At 51.0% G+C, this 18,996-nt stretch overlaps 1 protein-coding gene across 4 annotated transcripts in view; it reads left to right on the forward strand.

Moving 5' to 3' along the window:
• LOC147707339 (ribonuclease H1-like) overlaps positions 1–18,996 on the forward strand; it is a 687,926-nt gene that overhangs the window by 165,912 nt on the left and 503,018 nt on the right. For all 4 annotated transcript variants that reach the window (XM_086926384.1, XM_086926382.1, XM_086926385.1 and 1 more), the window contains one exon: positions 14,234–14,333. In XM_086926384.1, coding sequence (XP_086782510.1) covers positions 14,234–14,333 — 100 coding nt within the window. The remainder of the gene's footprint in view (positions 1–14,233; positions 14,334–18,996) is intronic.

Consider the following 18,996-nt stretch of genomic DNA (forward strand, 5'->3'; position numbering starts at 1 on the left):
CCTAGTTCATGTCCAAGGTGCCCATTGGTGTCACTATCTGGCCATGTAGTGTTAATAACACTAGGTGAGGCTCTGGTTGTATAACCCTATCTGAGTAAGCATCTCATGAGGATTAACATCTCTTGTATATTTTTCCTCTACACATCTAACTTTCGTCGTACTACAGAGTAAACAGTGCCAGACACGCACTCTTTTCATCTCAAATGCGCATCATAACGCTAGCGCGATCTTTGCACGCACATCATTATATCCAAGCTTGGCGCTGCTGTAATAGTAAACACACGATCGGTGTGAGTTACCTGCGCATGCGCAGAGCGACCAAATCGGCGCTCGCGCGTGCAGATTCTAAATCCTTTCGGCACACACGCATGCGTCTGTACATGTCCTGACACAGCGCTATATTCTTAGTGCATGCGCAGGAACATCTCTTTAGAGCGCTAATCTTCAGCGCGTGCGCGCTTACATTCCAGTATCTTGTAATAGCGCTAAACCTTAGCGCATGCGCGTCTTACCCCAGCTTCCACTCTTAACACTGGCCGGATAGTTAAGACCAATTGGGCGGTCATTTTCATGAAAAAAACGCTGTTTTTTCGCGCGTTTTTTACAAAAATTAACCAATTAGAGGGTGTATTTAACCCAGCTTCCCACAGTTGATATCACCTTCACTCCCACTCGGACGCTGGCCACAGGGGAACCGATGGACAGGTATGGATTCAGCTGACCATGATATTCTGGAATTTGTAGTACTAAGCTGTGTCATTATCTAAATTAACTTGCAACTGTGCAGCTGACTGGATGCTAGTCTGTTAGTCTTACTGCCATTAAATTAGCCTTTTGTGCTCCCTCCTATTTTTCTGCATGAGGGTTCAGCTTAAATCTATAGCCCACCCATAGAACCCATTTTTTACATTAAGTTCTATTCCCTAGCCAAGTCACCTACCATGTTTCTTTGTCTGGGTTGAGTCTCTTTTTAGTCAACTAGTTTTAAGTTAGTGTTTAAATACATATATATGGACAAGTTGAGCACATATACTCTGTTCAATAGATTAGTTCATTAGAGGTCATTATACTTTTCCATTCCTAACAGAGCGGGCCTCCTTCTTTCCCGAGTGGGTGCCGGGTGAGGTGAGGCGCTTTCCCAGAGATTGCTGGGTGAGTAGAACATAAATCTACGAGCTATGTGTAGCTATTTTGTTTACAAATCAGAAGACATATGCAGTTTCTGAAGGGCTGAGAAAAGTCTTTTGCAGCCATTGCTTATTTTTAGTTGTGTTGTGTCTTCTTTGAAGTGCCACTTCTTCACCAATTGCCTCTCACTTTTCATTTAGGAAAATCCGGACTAATTGGATGACTACCAAGGAAAACTTTGGGCTCAAAGATCCGGTAGGACTAATCCAATATGTTAATCACACCACGTGTCTCTAATAGTGCAGATGCATAAACATCTCTAGGTCCTGAAGAAAGCTCGGACCAGTTGTCCTATGAGCTGAAACATGTCGACCACTACGCACTACGCCGTGATATAGTCATTTTTTAAAACTATAGGCGTTGTTTTTACCCTTGACCCTGGACAATGCTGAATAAACATATTTTTTGTCACAGGAGCCAATTTTAAAATCACCCTTATCTGTTGTTTTCACTAGCACTGCACCCCATTGGTCCTACCTCGGCAATACTTGGGTTAAGAAGACCACCTTCCAGAACCTACCTCTGCATCATTACTAGATGCATTAGGAGAAAATCTTGGTTCATGGTCCATATCCCACATGACGACACTCCACCAATAATGGTGGGCTGATGGGACTTTTTCTAACCGAGTATTGTCATTGGGAGGTCAGTTTGGTGTAGTGGTCTCCTTGGCACGACACAACTCTTAGTTAAGCAATTTGACCAGGTACCTCTCGTTTGTTTATTGAGTTGATGAAAGGGGTTTGAGTTACCGTGGTCATTAAACTTTCCCCAGTTGACCCCCCACCCTCTTTTTTCAGTATTGTCTTTTACACTGCCAATAGCTCAAAATCTTGTGAATGCGAGACCTATTGCTTTGCAAATGCTTGTAAAGTTTGATAAAATCTACAAGTTATCGATTATGTGGGGTCACGGTCAACTACATTACTACTCAATCCAGTTCCTTTTTTTCTGGCTACTAGTAGTATGTGATTGTGCTGGTGTGGTGATTTCCCTCATAATTATGAATATGCTGTACTTGCATAATATACAGCTGTGACCCAAAACTATTTTGTTTCTAGCTCGAGCTGATGTGAGAATCGTAAGAGAAAGCGCCCAATGTGGTGTTGCAAAGTATTAGACATATATTGGAAAGCTTAACCAATCAACCTTAGTTAATGATTGCAGTGATTATATTACACTGGTACTAATGAGGGGAAATGTACGCTCTGGCAGTATTCATTAGTGTTAAAATAGCATGGGGGCGTGGCTAAGGCGGCGAACATGGCGGACGCAGCCTAAGTGAGCTCCGTCCCGCCGACCAGCTATCCGGCGATAATCCTTCGTCTCCCCAACCCCAAGATACCCAAAACCAACATATTTGGCTGTCGGAACTGGCTGCGGTGCTCCGTCTACACTTTGAGCGCTGTGGCCGGCTGCTGGGCGGAGGCTTGAGCTCTGGGGTGGTGCGGCCTGCTGCCACGCGCAAAGCCGGGACCTCGAGTTTGGAGTCGCGGGACGGGGGTGTGGCGGAGGAGCGGTGGCCGGCCCCGCACTTCCGGAGCCTCAGCGGACACGGTGTGCTGTACGACACGGCAAGGGACTGGTGCAGAGGCCGACGGCGCGGCTGTAGGGGGCCCGCTCTCCAGTGCCGGCTAGGTGAGGGGTACGACAGCATTTGGCCGAGCCCCACTAGGCGGTCGAATCGGACCGGGGGGACGCGACTGGCCTGTGGGGCAATGGAACACCCCTCCCCCAGTATTTCCCCCCCTGTCTCCTACTAGATCTCGGCAGCTAACCCCAGCGCTTGCTGAGGGGGGGGGGGGCGAGACATCTGACTGAGGCCGACCGCCGGCGCTTCCTACGCGGCATTCTGGGGTCTTTCCCCCCCCCGGTTCAAGGACACTGTGAGGCCATTGAAGAGACTCTCCTGAGGCGAGGGGCCGAGAATCTGCCAGCCGGTCGTTGAGTGGTGACCGCGGGTGGCAGCGGGCTGGTACACGGAGGTCGGGGCGAGCTACGCCAGCAACAGACTGCATCCTGTGGCCTGGCCCCGCGGTGATGGTCCTCGGAGGCGTGGTGGTGGGGCCCCTGAGGTGAAACCCACAGAACGGTGCGGTCTATACTGCCCCGGCCCTGATAGTGGCCCATCTGCCGGACTTGGGTTGGAGGGGGGAGCGAACCCATCAAGGTGCCACTGGTGAGAGGAGGTGATACGACGCCGGCGGACACGCTAACTGATCTAGGGGTGAACATCTATACCCCGATCACTACTCCCGTGACGCCCTGGACCTAGTACCTATATCTACAGGCAGCCATGACGAGGGGTAGCAACAGTGGGCACACTTCTAAGCAAGGCCCGATAGACAAATTCACGGGGCCGCCTTGTGGTGCCTGTGCAGCCGGGGGCCCACCTACATCTGTCCCCGATAATGCCGCCCTCATGGCGGAGATAACTCAATCCAGGGACATGCTAGATGCTAAAATAGGGGCGATTGGAGCCGACGTTACATTATTGCACCAGGATCTGCGCAACGCTGTGGCTCGCATTACTGAAGCGGAGACAAGACTTACTGGAGTGAAAGACGATGTCGCGACTCTAAAAAAGAAGGTGGCCAACATGGAGGGGATCCAGAGGGGCCTAGCTCTGAGGGCTGAGGATGCAGAAGGGCGTGCTCGGAGGAACAATGTACGCTTTGTGGGATTTCCGGAGGGCTGTGAGAAGGGCGACATGGAGGCCTTCCTGACCCGCTGGCTGGAGGGTGGATCCCTCCGGAATCCCTATTGCGCTGTTTTATTGTAGAACGTGCGCACCGAGCGCTGACCCAGAAGCCGCCGGTGGGGGAACGCCCTAGACCAGTGATAGCCAAGCTGCTCAACTATCACGACCGCGACACGATCCTGCGGCAAGCACACACGAAGGAGCCTCTGCTGTTTGAAAACCACAAAATCCTGATCTTTCCGGACTATACCAAGTTGGTACAGCGACAACGCCAATCCTTCACCGAGGCCAAGGCGCGACTGCGGGGCCTAAATATCCAGTATGCTTTGCTTTATCCGGCCCGCCTGCGGGTGGTGTTCCAGTCCAAGACCCAATTCTTTAACACCCCAGAAGAAGTCTTTGCCTGGACGACGAGACGGTCCGGATCAGGGTGCACACTCCCCCGGGTCGGGATTCGGACACATCCTCCACTACTGGGCCCCCTCGGACCCCACGACGGTCGCGTAGCAGAAGTAATTGGAGATCGCGTCCTAAGAAGAATCCTCCTTCGGAGACTAGCGCGGCGGGGGCCGCTGAGGCTACAGACTCATAATATCCGGCATCTTAGTCACTGCGTTGGGTGGCGAACTTTTAACCAGGATCCGGGGAGGAAAATACGCTCTTCCTGAACATGGACAACTTTTGCGGAATGCAGTTTGAGACTTCAGCTATACAAGTAACTTTGTGGTTTGGGGATCCGGGTTGGGTGACGACATAGGGAGGGCGGACTCAACCCCTCAGTTCGGAAGGGTTTGTTGGTGGGGGGTAGGTTGGGACTGTGTGGGTAGTTTTTGGGGATCCATTGGGATAGTGGGTCCCGGACCTCCCGTTGGGGGCCGGCGACAATCTATACCGGGACAGGTACTTCAATGTTGCTGAGGTATGGGGTGGGGGGAGGAGGGATTGTTCTGAGGGTAGTTAGCAGTGGGGTGGTAGAGGGGGAGTGTGTTGTGGGTGTGGGTGGGCAGGGTGGGGGGCGGGAGAGGGATATGGATGCGGTTGGGGTTGTAGTTAGTCTTGACACAGTGTCTGCATGAGTTCGATTGCGAATGTCTGAGTGTGTGTGGCTCCAACAGCCCAGGACCTTGCTTTTTCTTCCCATTGATGATGGCTGACGTCCGGAGTACAGGCCCTTCACAGGTGCTACTGCGGGTGGTGAATTGGAATGTCCAGGGAATGCTCGATAAAATTAAAAGAGGGGCGGTATTACGGCACGGGAAGAGGGAACGGGCGGATGCCCTTCTTTTGCAAGAGACGCATCTTCAGGGCACGAAAATCCTTAGCTTGCAGCGGTATGGCTATCAACAAGTATTTCATGCAGGATTTGTGAGGGGGTCTCGAGGGGTGGCGGTACTGGTACATCGCAGACTCCCCTATGTACATGAGACGCAATGGTAGATTCGTGTTTGTTAAAGGTATGGTTGGGGATGAGCCGATGGTGTTTGGTAGCGTGTATGCCCCCCCCCCCCCCCCCTCACCCCCCCCCCCCCCCCCCCCCATTGCAAGAGGCACTTGTTGAAAGGTTGTTTGGGATATGGGCCGATATTCCAAATGTATTGGCCATTGTGGGTGGTGACTGGAATGATGTGATGAACGGACGGATGGACCGACATAGGCCCGGAGGGGGGCCTATAGCAGACACCCCCACTAAATTGAGCAGCATGGTGCAGGGGATGGGATGGATTGATGCATGGCGGTACCAACATACCCATAGCAGGGAGTACTCCTATGTCTCCGCTGTGCACCTGTCTTTTTCCAGACTAGATTACCTGTTTGTTCCTTCTAGCTGGATAGAGAGGGTGGCCTCCACGTCCATACTCCCGCGTGGCCTGTCGGATCACTCCCCTGTGGCGTTAGACCTACAATTAGATAGGAGGCGACAGCCCTTTAGATGGCGCCTGTCTACGTGGCACCTGCAACAAGATAGGTTCGAGGCATGTGGGCTCCTGAATTCATATCTGTGCATAGATCGCCGCCTAGTGTTGGGTCAGGATGATTGCACATTGTTGTCCTGGAAGAGTCTTCGAAGTATCACGAGATAGGTGGCTCCTCCCCTGGACTACAGTGCGCATGGGCATCGACTCCATCCTCAGATTGTTTTTTTCCACCATTGGTTCGGATGTCTTTGAATTCCCTCTTGTCGGAATCTATAAAAAACTTACTTGAGACCAAAAGGTCTTTAGTCTAATACGCCGGTATAGTCTTGCGTTCGGTCTTAGCTCTTCCAGCTCGGTCCCGAGCCGTATTCCCTACACCCGCGTGCTTTCGACGCGGAAGGCCCAGTCGATGCTTCAGACCCTGTCGACGCTTCAGACCCTATCGACCGCTCATCATGGACCGTAGACCACCCGGTGTGCAACAAGTGTCTGTCGCAGGACCATGATGAAGCCAAGTGTATGGCTTGTTCCCGCTTCAGGTCCAAGAAGACGCTTAAGCTTCGACGAGCTGCGCGCCAGGAGGCCCAGCATGCTGCACAGGCGCCTGTGGACATCTTCAATGCAGGGGATGTCGAGGAAGAATCTATCCAGGACATTAGTGAGTCGAACCCTGCATCGGACGTCGACTACGGCTACGACGCTGATGCTGAGATGTTCGAGGCCGAAGAAGTCGTCGACTAGGTAGTAGACGACGACGGGGCCCTCTGGGCCATGGAGGATAGCTCGGACGAAGAGCTTCCTCAAACTGACTCTGGGGCCGTGCCAATTCATAAGGCTCAGGTCGAGGGATCGCCATTAGGCCTTACCCAAGATCTTACAATGGTTTCTACGGCCCCGCCTTCGGGCTCGGCCACGGACATTGCTGCTGAGCCGCACCCTGGCAAATCGAAACAGAAAGTCAAACCTACGGTCTCGACACAAGAACTTGCGCAGGTGCCGTCCTCGACACCGAAAGTGCGCATCGCTTTGGTCGGATCCAAGGCCTCGGAGCCCTCGGCGCCGAAGAAGCAGAAGGGTGCTGTCGAGCCGAAGGCTCAAGTCAAGGGCGTCGAGACAAAGTCTGCCGCGCCGAAGACAAAAGTCAAAAGTCAAGGTGGTCGAGCCGAGCGCGTCGGCGCCGAAGACAGTCTGCACCGGCAAGGGACTCGGTGACCCGAAGAAAGGACTACATGACCCGAAGGTTCTCGTGACTCCGCGTCAACAAGACAGGGCCAAAAGCGGCGCACCCCGAGAGTCTACTCCTGGTGAGGCCTCAAAGGATTCTGTCGAACCGGCGCGTCCATCCGCCGCTTTCACCAAGAAGGTGACGGACTCCCTACAGCGCATCAGGGACAAGAAATTATCGGTCGGACCAAAGGATCCTCCGCCTCCGAAGCCGGTTGAGAAACCTCATAAGGCGTCCACGCCAATTCATTTTACGGCGCCGAAGGCTTTCGCTCCTAAGGCGGTCGCCACCGTCCCCGAGAAGGTTTCCTCGGCATCGAAGTCGTCAACAGTGGTCCCCGGCCCACTGCCTCGACGACCTTCAGTGGACGAGCATCAGGGACACTTCATTGATGCCGGAACGGGCAGGCTTTCCCTCCACAAGCGGAAAATTGCCCCAGAACGTCCAATGGAGTCCTACAAGATTCCTCAAGAAAAAGGACTCTGCTTTCACTCCTGTCTTGGTGGAACCACTTTCTCCACAGACTCATAATGTTTCGCCCACTTACTCTGATGTGGACGCTGGGGAGGGCGATGATGAGGATGAGTACAGCTATCCTGTCTATACAGACCCTGAGGATACCAACGAACCCTGGGCCGCTGGTGCTGACCCGGGTGATCCTCAATCAGGACAAGACCCTCAACTATTTTCTGAGAAAACGTCTCCTACAGAAGACTTTGCAGCTTTCAATGCCCTCATTGAATGGGCAGCTAACAATCACAACGTCCAGCTCCATGCTGACCCTGTTGATGTCGACTTCCTTTTTGATACCTTCTCAGTCTCTGAGAGAACTGTCAAGATTCTGCCTATGCTGAAAGGTGTTTTGAAACATGCTGGCGATATCTTTAAAGAGCCTACCAGGGCGAGGGTTATAAACCCTAGGATTGAAAAGAAATATAAGTCAGCGCCTACTGATCCTACCTACATCAAAGGACAGTTGCCCCTGGACTCCCTTGTCGTCTTGAATGCCCGGAAGAGAGCTAATTCTCAGACTACGGGTTCTGCTCCTCCCCCAGACAAAGAATCTAAGGTCTTTGAGGCATCGGGGAAGAGGGTAGCAGCACAGGCAGCCAACATCTGGCGCATTTCGAATACACAAGCGCTTCTGGCAAGGTATGACAGGGCACACTATGACACACTGGAGACCCTGTTGCAGCACCTGCCTGATGAATACAAGGAGGCAGCGGAGATGCTTATCCAGGAAGGGAAGCTGATCTCTAATGCTTCGATTAAGTGCGCTCTGGACACGACTGACACCGCAGCCAGGGCCGTCAATACTAGTGTTATGCTACGACGACATGCCTGGCTGAGAATCTCTGGATTTAAGCCGGAAATACAAACCACCATCCTTAATCAAACAGTGAATCCAGATCGGCTGTTTGGCCCGAGGTTGACACCACCTTAGAAAAAATTAAAAAGGACACGGAAACTGCTAAATCCATGGGTGCCTTACAGTCCCAGCAGTTTCGGGGTGGGTCTTTTCGTCGCTCAAGCACTAGAGGCGTTTCCAGGGGCCAGCTCTCCCAATCCACGCAGTACTACAAAGGCAACACTCAGTCCACATACACCAACAAGAGTCGAGGTGGATATCGTGGTAACAGCGCCAAGGGCAGAGGTCGTGGAAACAACTCCTCCAGATCCTCTGCCACCAACAAACAGTGACGCCTTGTCACTGCCCCCTGACCACACAACACCGGTCGGGGGAGACTCCAGCAGTTCCTGCCAGTCTGGAAAACCATCACCACAGACAGGTGGGTCAGAAAACTTATACAATACGGTTATTGTCTGGAGTTAACATCCACTCCACCCAACATACCCCCAAGACACCGTCCTATGTCTGCTGAGCATTTGCATTTATTGCAGCCGGGGGTCATCGTCATGCTGCAAAAAGGAGCAATAGAGCTCGTGCCTGTGCAGGAAAGAGGCACAGGGGTCTTCTCCCTGTACTTCTTAATACCAAAAAAGGACGGGTCCCTCAGGCCCATCCTGGACCTCAGGCCACTCAACCACTACATCCTGTCGGAGCACTTCCATATGCTGACCCTGCAGCAAGTGCTCCCGTTGCTCAGTCAGGGGGATTTTCTCGCAACTTTAGACCTAAAGGATGCGTACTTTCACATTCCACTGCACCCTTCACACAGGAAGTACCTCCGGTTCACCATCCAAAACCAGCACTACCAGTGCAAGGTTTTGCCTTTCGGAGTCACCACGGCACCCAGGGTGTTTACTAAGTGCCTGGCGACAGTGGCGGCGCACCTAAGGAGACAGAACATCCATGTCTACCCTTATCTGGACGACTGGCTCATACAGGCGAAGTCAGCCCAGCAGTGTGCCGCCCATATGTCCCACACCATTCACCTCCTTCACGATCTGGGATTCTCACTGAATTACCCAAAATCCCACCTCCAACCCGCCCACATACGGCAGTATCTGGGTGCAACCATAAACACTCTGGCGGCCACAGCACAGCCGAATTCAGTGAGGGCCCGCAGCATTCAATCGCTGATACAGAAGTTCAGACCTCAGCACTCGCTTCCAGCACGAGTGTTCATGCAGTTGATAGGCATGATGGCCTCCTGCATCTCCATAGTCCCGCAGGCGAGACTACATATGCGTCCGCTTCAGGAGTGCTTGACACGTCAGTGGACTCAGGCTCATGGGCAGTTGAAAGACCTAGTGTTGGTGAGCGGTCGGGCATACAACTCTCTGCATTGGTGGAATCCACGAAACCTTTGCAAGGGCCGACCGTTCCAAGAGCCTGTGCCACAGATCATCCTGACGACGGACGCTTCTCTCCAGGGATGGGGAGCTCATGTACTCCATTTCACTGTGCAGGGACTATGGACACCACAGCAAAGGAAGATGCACATCAATGTTCTGGAACTGATGGCGATCTTCATGGCACTAAAAGCCTTCAAAGTACATCTGTGCAACAAGGTCGTGTTGATCCGGACGGACAACATGACGGCCATGTACTACATTCAAAAGCAGGGAGGGACACACTCTCCACAGCTGTCTCATCTGGCTCAGAGCATGTGGAAGTGGGCCATTCAGAGGAACATCTTCCTCATGGCAGAACACCTCCCAGGCAAGGACAATCAGATGGCGGACCTGCTCAGCAGGTACAGCCACCAAATGCACGAGTGGGAGATACACCCATCAGTACTCCAACCGTACTTCCAAAGATGGGGTCATCCAGAGATAGACCTGTTCGCCACAAGGGAGAAAGCAAAATGCCAAAGCTTCGCTGCCAGGTTCCCACACCCACAGTCGCAGGGCAATGCGATATGGATGAACTGGTCAGGCAAATTTGCGTATGCTTTTCCCCCAGCACCTCTGATACCGCTGGTGGCACGCAAGCTCAGGCAGCACTCGATGACTCTCATCCTGGTTGCTTCAACGTGGGCTCGCCAACCATGGTACACCACGTTTCTGGAACTGTCCGTGGTACCGCATCAGAGGCTACGCCTCACACCCAGCCTTCTGACGCAGAGCCATGGCGCCATTCAGCATCCAGATCCGCAACAGCTCAACCTGGCGATCTGGCTCCTGAGGTCTTAGAATTTGGCTACCTCAACTTGCCTCCTGACTGTATGGATATCATCCGGGAGGCGAGGAAGCCCACCACAAGAGCATGCTATGCGGCAAAGTGGAAGCGGTTTGTCATTTATTGTGCAGACCACAACATTAACCCGCTAGATGCATCTATTCAGAACATCATTTGTTATCTTTTCCATTTGTACAAATGAAGGGTAGCTGGATGATGGATGAGGTGAAAGATGGATGAGGGGAAGGATAAATGGATGGAAAGGATAAATGGATGGAAAGGATAAATGGATGGAAAGGATAAATGGATGGAAAGGATAAATGGATGGAAAGGATAAATGGATGGAAAGGATAAATGGATGGAAAGGATGGATGATGGATGAAATGAAGGATGATGGATGAAATGAGTGATGGATGATGGAAGAAATGAGGGATGGATGAGGGGGAGGATGGATGGATGGATGGATGGATGGATAGATGGATGGATGGATGGATGAGGGGGAGGATGGATGGATGGATGATGAGGGGATGGATGGATGGATGTATGAGGGGGTGGGTGAAAGGATGGATTATGAGGGGAAGGGTGGATGATGAGGGGGTGGGGGAAAGGATGGATGGATGGATGGATGGATGGATGGATGATGAGGGAAAGGATGGATGGATGATGGGGTGGGTGAAAGGATGGATGGATGATGAGGGGAAGGATGGATGGATGGATGAGGGGAAGGAAGGATGGATGGATGGATGGATGATGAGGGGAAGGATGGATGGATGGATGGATGGATGGATGGATGATGAGGGGAAGGATGGATGGATGGATGATGAGTGGGTGGGTAAAAGGATGGATGGATGGAGAGTTTGTGGGTGAAAGGATGGATGATGAGTGGGTGGGTGGGTGAAAGGTGGATGGATGAGTGGGTAGGTGGAGGGTAGGTGGGTGAAAGGATGGATGAGAGTATGGGTGGATGTTGGGTGGATGGTGGGTGGGTGGAGGGTGGGTGGGTGGATGATGGGTGGGTGGGTGAGTGAAATGATGGATGGATTGTTAAGTGCTAGGGTGAATGAATGGACGTATGAGTGAAAGGGTGGATGTAAGGATGGATGAGAAGAGTGAAATGGAGGGTAGATGGACAAAAGGAAGAATAGATGTGTGAAGGAGTGAAATGATAGATAGATGGATGAGTGATAAGGTCAATGTATGGGTTCATGAGTGGATGAGTAGATGGATGGGTGGGTGGGTGGATGGATGGATGAATGGAAGGAAGGATGGCTAAGTGAAAGGGTCGATGGAGAGAGAAAGGGAGAATGGATGGATGACTAAAAGAGTGGATGGGTGGAAGGATTAGTAAGTGAAAGGATGGCTGGATTGGTGAAAGGGTAAGTGGCTGGATGGATGAGTGACTGGATGGATGGGATGAAGAGTGGATGGATAAGTGTACAGATGGATATGGTGAAAGGGTGGATGGATGGATGGATGGATAATGGATGGATGAGTGAAAGGATGGATGAAAGGATGGATGAGTGAAATGATAGATGGAAGGATACATGATGGATAGGTTTGCAAATGGTTGAATATGTTTGGAAATGATTGGGCTTACTTATATACTATTCAGCAACCTTGGATGTGCCTGTAAAACTTACCTATTGTCCTGAAGTTTTGTTCTGAATTTTGACCTCCTGACCTGAATTTGTGTCCTGAATTCTGACCCTTTGTCCTGAATTTTTACACTCATAGTCCTGAATTTGCACCAATGCCAGTTGGTCACCCTAGTTCAACCTGTTGTGCTGTTTCCCAAACGGACCGAGCATCGACACCACCTGTTCCTCGCGCTGTTTCAGTGAAAAGGTGTTAAACGCTATAAGGAGGCAGACATGCGCTTTACTGAAAATACACCAAGCACCCTAGCAAAATTGGGGAAATTTACGAGCCTCATTTGCCTCTCTCATTGAAGCCAAGATAAGAGATAACAATCACTGGCAACATAACCCAGGCCAAGCACTTAGCAGAGCCACTATCTGATACTGATAATCTCAATGGACATATGCTGCACTCTACACTGTGATGCGGCCGTGTTAAGGTGACAGAATACATCTGCTACTGACCCTCACCCGTTGAGTGTAGGGGCGCCCCAGCAGCCATGACAAAACACCATAGGGTGCAGAGTCATTAGCAACCCAAGCCCTCACAGCAGGGAGACGTACTAGTGTGCACATGACCCCATACCTCTACCTTTAAAAACCTCTGATACTGCTTTTATCGGAATTATTCTGGCCATTTTTTTCTGTTTCACACCAATAAAACATTACAGTTGTCATTGTTTTTAATTCCCTGCAATTCTATTTCGGCTGTATTGGCTGTTTTATTTGAATTTTAAATGCAATGCATAGCTCTTAGACATGTAATGGTTTGAATTAATTGAAATAAACTAAAAAAGTATAGAAAATCATTTTTTTTTTTTCGAACTTTACGCAAGCAACCCTATTGGCAATAGAAATACCCATCAAAAAATTGCTTCCAAGACATGGAATCGTTTCTGCCAAGCTATATCCCGCACACCTACGGATTGGCTACAAAGAGCAGATCTTCACACCACAAATATCTAATATCAAAATTCCTGAAAATAGGTCGAACATCAGCACCAACATTTTTAAGTAAACAACGACATGAACAGCGGCACTAATTGATAAAATAGTGCTGTGGCACTCGTTTATAGAATAAAAACAAGCTTTGAAAATGCAATAGGTCTCGCCCTTGATTAAGTTAAGGCCATTTGCTTTGCTAATAGTATTGTATAGCAAAGCAAATGGCTTTAACTTAATCAAAGACGAGACCTATTGCATTTTTAATGCTTGTTCTCCTTAGTTATCTGTTGAGTTTTGGTCTGTGCACTACATTCGTTTCATACTCCTATTTATTGAGCGTGGCTTCCAGCACATGTGACCGAGCAGTCATTCTTGGATTTACAAATATTTCCCATCTAATATTTGGGCTTCTTAGTAAATGTCTTGGGATCGAAGTTGTTTGGATCCAGCTACTTATTATCCTTCAATTGACCAATATGAATTATTTAGGAAGCAATTTGTTGGGGAATTTATATTTTGTTTTGGGGATTTATAGGGCTGTTGGCGCTTCAGCAGCTGCCTCTAAGGCATTTCCAGGTAACCATGAAGAGTTTTTTTGGTGCACCCCCCAAACCTAAAACGTCTCCTTTAAGACTGAGTGTGAGGAAATTCCAGACAAGTGAGCAAGTAAATGGAAATATCCTTGCCAGACCTTTTGTGATTCACTGGGCTAATGACCAGCAGGTTATGGTAGGACTCAGTCTTGAGCATTTGATTAGATAAGGGAAAATAAACCTGCTGTGATAGCCAAGGCTATGTTGGTGGACAAAATTGTTCACAATGGAGTTTGTTCCAAAGTGCCTCAGGTCACCCTCCGGAAGCCAGTGAAGAAACGTCATGATAGGTGCTATGAACATGCTGCTTAAGACCGAAAAACAGGTTGAAGACCTGTTTGTGTATATATAGCTTGCTGTATTCTAGAAGCTGTTTTGAATATTTTGGATTGGTACTTTAACACAAGTATTGTATATTTATTTGCTTGAATTTTCTTTACAGGAGACTCCACAGTGGTGTATACAGATGGGTGCTGTTCAAGTAATGGAAAATCAAAGGCTCGGGCTGGAATTGGTGTCTATTGGGGACGTGGTCACCGTCTGTAAGTAATTCGTAATTCTCAACTTTCTATTTGTCAGACTAAGTTCTTTTTGTATATAAGTGCTGCATGTTTACATTCTTTTGTCTTTCATAATTACTTATTGTTTAGCTTATGTCCAGGGCCAGTGGAAATATGCTGCAATGCAGAGCCATTATATCGTCGGGGGTTAGCTGAAATTTGGGAAAAGGTAAAATCGGTTTCTGCAGCATTTTGTGCAGTTAGAGCATATTTGTAACACATTATGTGCTCTTAATAGGGTGTCTTATTATTCCTATGCATTTACACATATATACCATATACAACACTAAATGGTTTGAGATCTGTGAATACTTTTGTCCTGCTTTGAAAAAACGTGTCCTGCTTTTAGACACAGGGAAGTGTATTTTACTGTACACAAAAAATATACATAGCCGATACATGAGATTTTTGCAGTTTTCAAAGCAATTATACTGGTGACCATTCAGGGATCCAATGTTAATGAGGTTTAGCACATGCAGATTTTATTAATTGTCTTAAGAATCGATTTCCATAAACCTTGATCAATAAGATGTGATCCCCGCATCTCTTAATGTGTGTGTATATATAGTTCTGTAGTAGGGGATCTCTGTGTATAGTCATAATCTAGTGAATAGTCCCGCCCATGTGCGTGGACCCCGGCAATCAAAAATAATCTCTTAAGTTGTCAAATCATGCAAAAACTGCAAAGACACTTAAGAGAGAATTTAAAGACAAATAATGCAGCCTATATCCACAGGCTACAATGTCCAGTACTTCAACTAGCAATTCCACCAAATAACACCACACATAATACAGCCAGCCCAGTTTCTACCATAGAGAAACTTGCCTCCACCATTAAAAAGACTCTGGAATGATAGAGAGGAAGGCATGGACAGACAAGCCCCATAGGCTGCCATTATGTGGCTTAAATAGGATACTGTACCTTTAAGAGAGCCTTCTAGAACTTTCTCCCAGTATCCCAGAATGCATAGCAGGTCCCTCTACTTTCAGTTCTTTTTTCCGGCTTCTGCTTACAGGACCCTGGCATTGAGCTCTCCCTTGTTTCAAGGGTTTATTGGATATTTTGGCACTTTTGTGTTTTAAAAGTGTTTCAGTTTACTTTCTTGGTGCTCTCTTTCTCTTTTGTGTGCTGGTTCAGGCGTTTTAGGGCTCTAAAATGCCTGGTCTTTTTGATAAGTGTCCAGCATGTGGGAGGAAGAAGGCCAAGAGTGATCCCCACGATGTCTGCATCGTCTGCCTCCCTGAAGATCATGTACCTGAGTACTGTGTCATCTGCCAGCAGTTTACTGCTCGGACTCTGAGGGACAGGTTGAAGATTAGGCTTTCTGGCCTTGAGGAGAGGCGTCTGCAGGTTGCAGGTGGGTCTGGGCAGGCTGGGAAGGTTCCCTCTGCCTCTGCTGAGGCCTCTGGGGGGCTCCCCAGAGGCAGGAAGTCCAGCAAACGGTCCCGGTCTCCGTCGACGTCGATTGCATCGACGACAACGTCGAGAGGGATGACGGCGGTGTGCTCCCCTTCTCCCCGGGGCTCCGGGTTGAGACGGCGTGACGACTCGACGTCGAAGGGCCTGGAGAGGTCGCCGTCGAAGCCACCGTCGACGTCATCGTCGATGTCAAGGTCTTCCTATCGATGTCGGAGACGAAGTGACAAGCATCGGCGCTCGCCGTCGAGGCGACACCGCCGATCGCCGTCGAAGCACCGGTCGACGTCGAGGGGCTCCTCGACGTCGAGAGCATCAAGACGGAGGAATCGACGCTCGTCGTCGAGGACGGAACGTTCAATGTCGCGGAGGCGGCGTACGACGTCACGGAGGAAGAGGTCGACGTCGCGGGGACGGCGTTCGACGTCGAAGAAGAGGAGGTCGATGTCGCGGAGGCGGCGTTCGACGCCGGAGTCGCGGAGGCGACGTTCGACGCTGGAAAAGCGACGCTCAGCGTCTAGAAGGAAAAGGTCGGCGTCTAGGAGTCGTTCTGCCTCTCCAAAACGGCGCAAAAGGGATTCTGGTCCCAAAAGCCACACTGCCTCTAGTGGAGGACGCAAGAGGAAGCGATCACCTGCTGATGGGGCTGGATCGCAGCCCCCTTCGCCTAAGGGGTCGCCGGGCTCGGCGTACTCAGAGGTGTACACGCCATCTCGGCCTAGGTCGCCACCTCCGCCTGTACCTAAAGAGGATCCTCCACCCAACCCTCCGCTTCCATCAGGAGACCCTCCGCCTCCAGTTCCTCCGCATGGGCCCGCCCCTCGGTCGGTGGTTCCTTCGCGGAGGTCCACTTCGTTGCCTTCTCTACCTGTACCTCCTAAGGGGACCCCGAAACCTAAACCCCGAGAGGAACCAAGGAAGACCCCACCACGGAAACTGGTGGAGCGGCCACAGGCTGGCAGGTCTCACTCTCGCTCTGGGAGGAGGGAGAGATCGAGACACAGATCCTCCACGCGGTCGAGACGCCGCCATAGGAGGCGCCACTCTCGCTCTCGTACAAGGTCCTCTGGTACCAGGGACTATTCTCCGACCTTGTCGGGGTCACCAGACACGAGGGTGTCCCCGATTGATGACCTGGTGGCGTTCCATGATGTCCTTTTGAGGGGCGCTGCGAAGTTGGGCATATTCTTGACGGTGCCTACCCCTAAGACTTCAGTCATTTTTGAGACATTGCATCAGAAACACCTGTCTCGTCCACTCCTGCCTCTGGTGCCGGGCCTGGAGGAACCGGCTATGGCCCTTTTTCTCACCCCTGCGGTGACGAAGGCGGCTCCATCGAGGTTGCTGAAAAAGTACCGGGCTCCCGATTCGGATCCGGTCTTTCTGAGGGCGGAACCCCCTCCGGACTCTGTAATTGTGACAGCGGCCCGCAAACAACATGCCACCACCCCGTCATCCACGGTTCCCCCAGATAAGGAGTCCAGATGGATGGATTCGGCAGGGAGGAAAGTGTGTGGAACATCCGCTACCTCCATGAAAGCTGCGAGTGCCACGGCGCTGTTGGGCCGCTACGACCGCGCCTTCTGGGACTCCCTCGAGCAGTTTGCGGAGCACTTACCTCGCGAGAAGCGCGAGGACTTCCAGAAAGTTCTGAATGAAGGGATGCTGGTGGCGAACCGGATTATCAGCGCTGCAGCGGACTCTTCCCTGTTGGCTGCTCATGGGTTTTGCCATGGAGTCAACCAACGACGTCACGCCTGGCTCCGTCTTACGTCCCTGAAACCGGACGCACAGCAGAGGGTAGCCAACCTGCCATTCTCCGGCGAGACCCTCTTCGGGAAGCATGCGGACGATGAGATGGCCCGCATGAAGGCGGAGGCCGAGACGCTCACGGCTGTGGGCCTGGAGAAGCCTAAAGATACGAAGAAGACGTACCGCCCTTTCCAACAGCGGTTCGGTGGGCAAGGCAGAGGACGTGGCCAGGCTTCGGGACAGTCGCAACATCAACAACAGTTCCGCCAGAAGGGCAGAGGAGGCCAGCAGTCTGCTCCGGCGCCCAAGGGCCAGGCTGGGTCTAGGCCCTAGGAACCTACTTCCCCCGGATCTGTTACCCACTCCGGTAGGGGGAAGCATTCCATTTTTTCTGGCAGAGTGGAGAAAAATTACTCAGGACAAGTGGGTGCTGAATATTGTTTGCAATGGATACAGTCTTCGATTCACAAGCCTGCCTCCAGCGATCCCTCCGGTCAGCTCGCAGTTTCAGCTGCACGAGCTTCATGCGGAAGCGGATATCCTGTTAAGGAAAAGGGCGATAGAAGACGTACCTCTGTCTCAGAGAGGAAGAGGTCTGTACTCCCGTTTCTTCCTGGTTCGCAAGGAGGACAAGAACGAGTTCAGGCCCATTCTGGACTTGCGACAGGCAAACAAATGGATTCGCAGGGAAAAGTTTTGCATGCTGTCGTTGCATCAGATTTATTCTCAGTTGCAACAGGGAGACTGGCTATGTGCTATAGACCTACAGGATGCTTACTTCCATGTGCCCATTGCACACAAACACAGGAAGTTCCTGCGGTTCCAAGTCGGCGCCAATCATGATCAATACACAGTACTCCCATTCGGACTGAAGTCTGCGCCGAGAACATTCTCGAAGTGCATGGCGGTGGTAGCAGCCCACCTGAGGAAGAACAAGGTGTTTGTCTACCCGTACCTGGACGATTGGTTGATCAAGGCATCCTCCTTCTCGGAAGCGCGAGCACACTTCCAGAAGACGTGCGTTCTCTTGAACAAGCTGGGGTTGCACATCAACATGGCCAAGTCTGTCCCGACTCCGGTCCAATGCATACAGTACTTGGGAGCCTCCATCAATACGCTGTCAGCAAGCGTGTCTCCTTAGGAAGAGCGACGATTATCTCTCCTTCGGAAGGCTCAGGCTCTTATGACGACTCCATCTACAACAGTGAGGACGGTGTCTTCTCTACTGGGATCGATGGCCTCTTGTATCTTCCTGACGCCACACGCACGACTGCACATGAGACCGCTGCAGGAGTGCTTGGAAGACCAGTGGGATCAGAGGAAAGGATCCTGGGACGACAGGATACGACTGTCTCTGCATGCTCTTCAGTCTCTGAAGTGGTGGTGTTCGGCGGAGAATCTCCTGAGAGGGGTTCCCTTCCACAAGGACATTCCCTCGCAGACTGTCGTGACGGATGCGTCTCTCCTGGGATGGGG

The sequence above is a fragment of the Lissotriton vulgaris genome, chromosome 6 (assembly GCF_964263255.1).
Source record: "Lissotriton vulgaris chromosome 6, aLisVul1.2, whole genome shotgun sequence".
Classification (NCBI taxonomy): Eukaryota; Metazoa; Chordata; class Amphibia; order Caudata; family Salamandridae; genus Lissotriton; species Lissotriton vulgaris.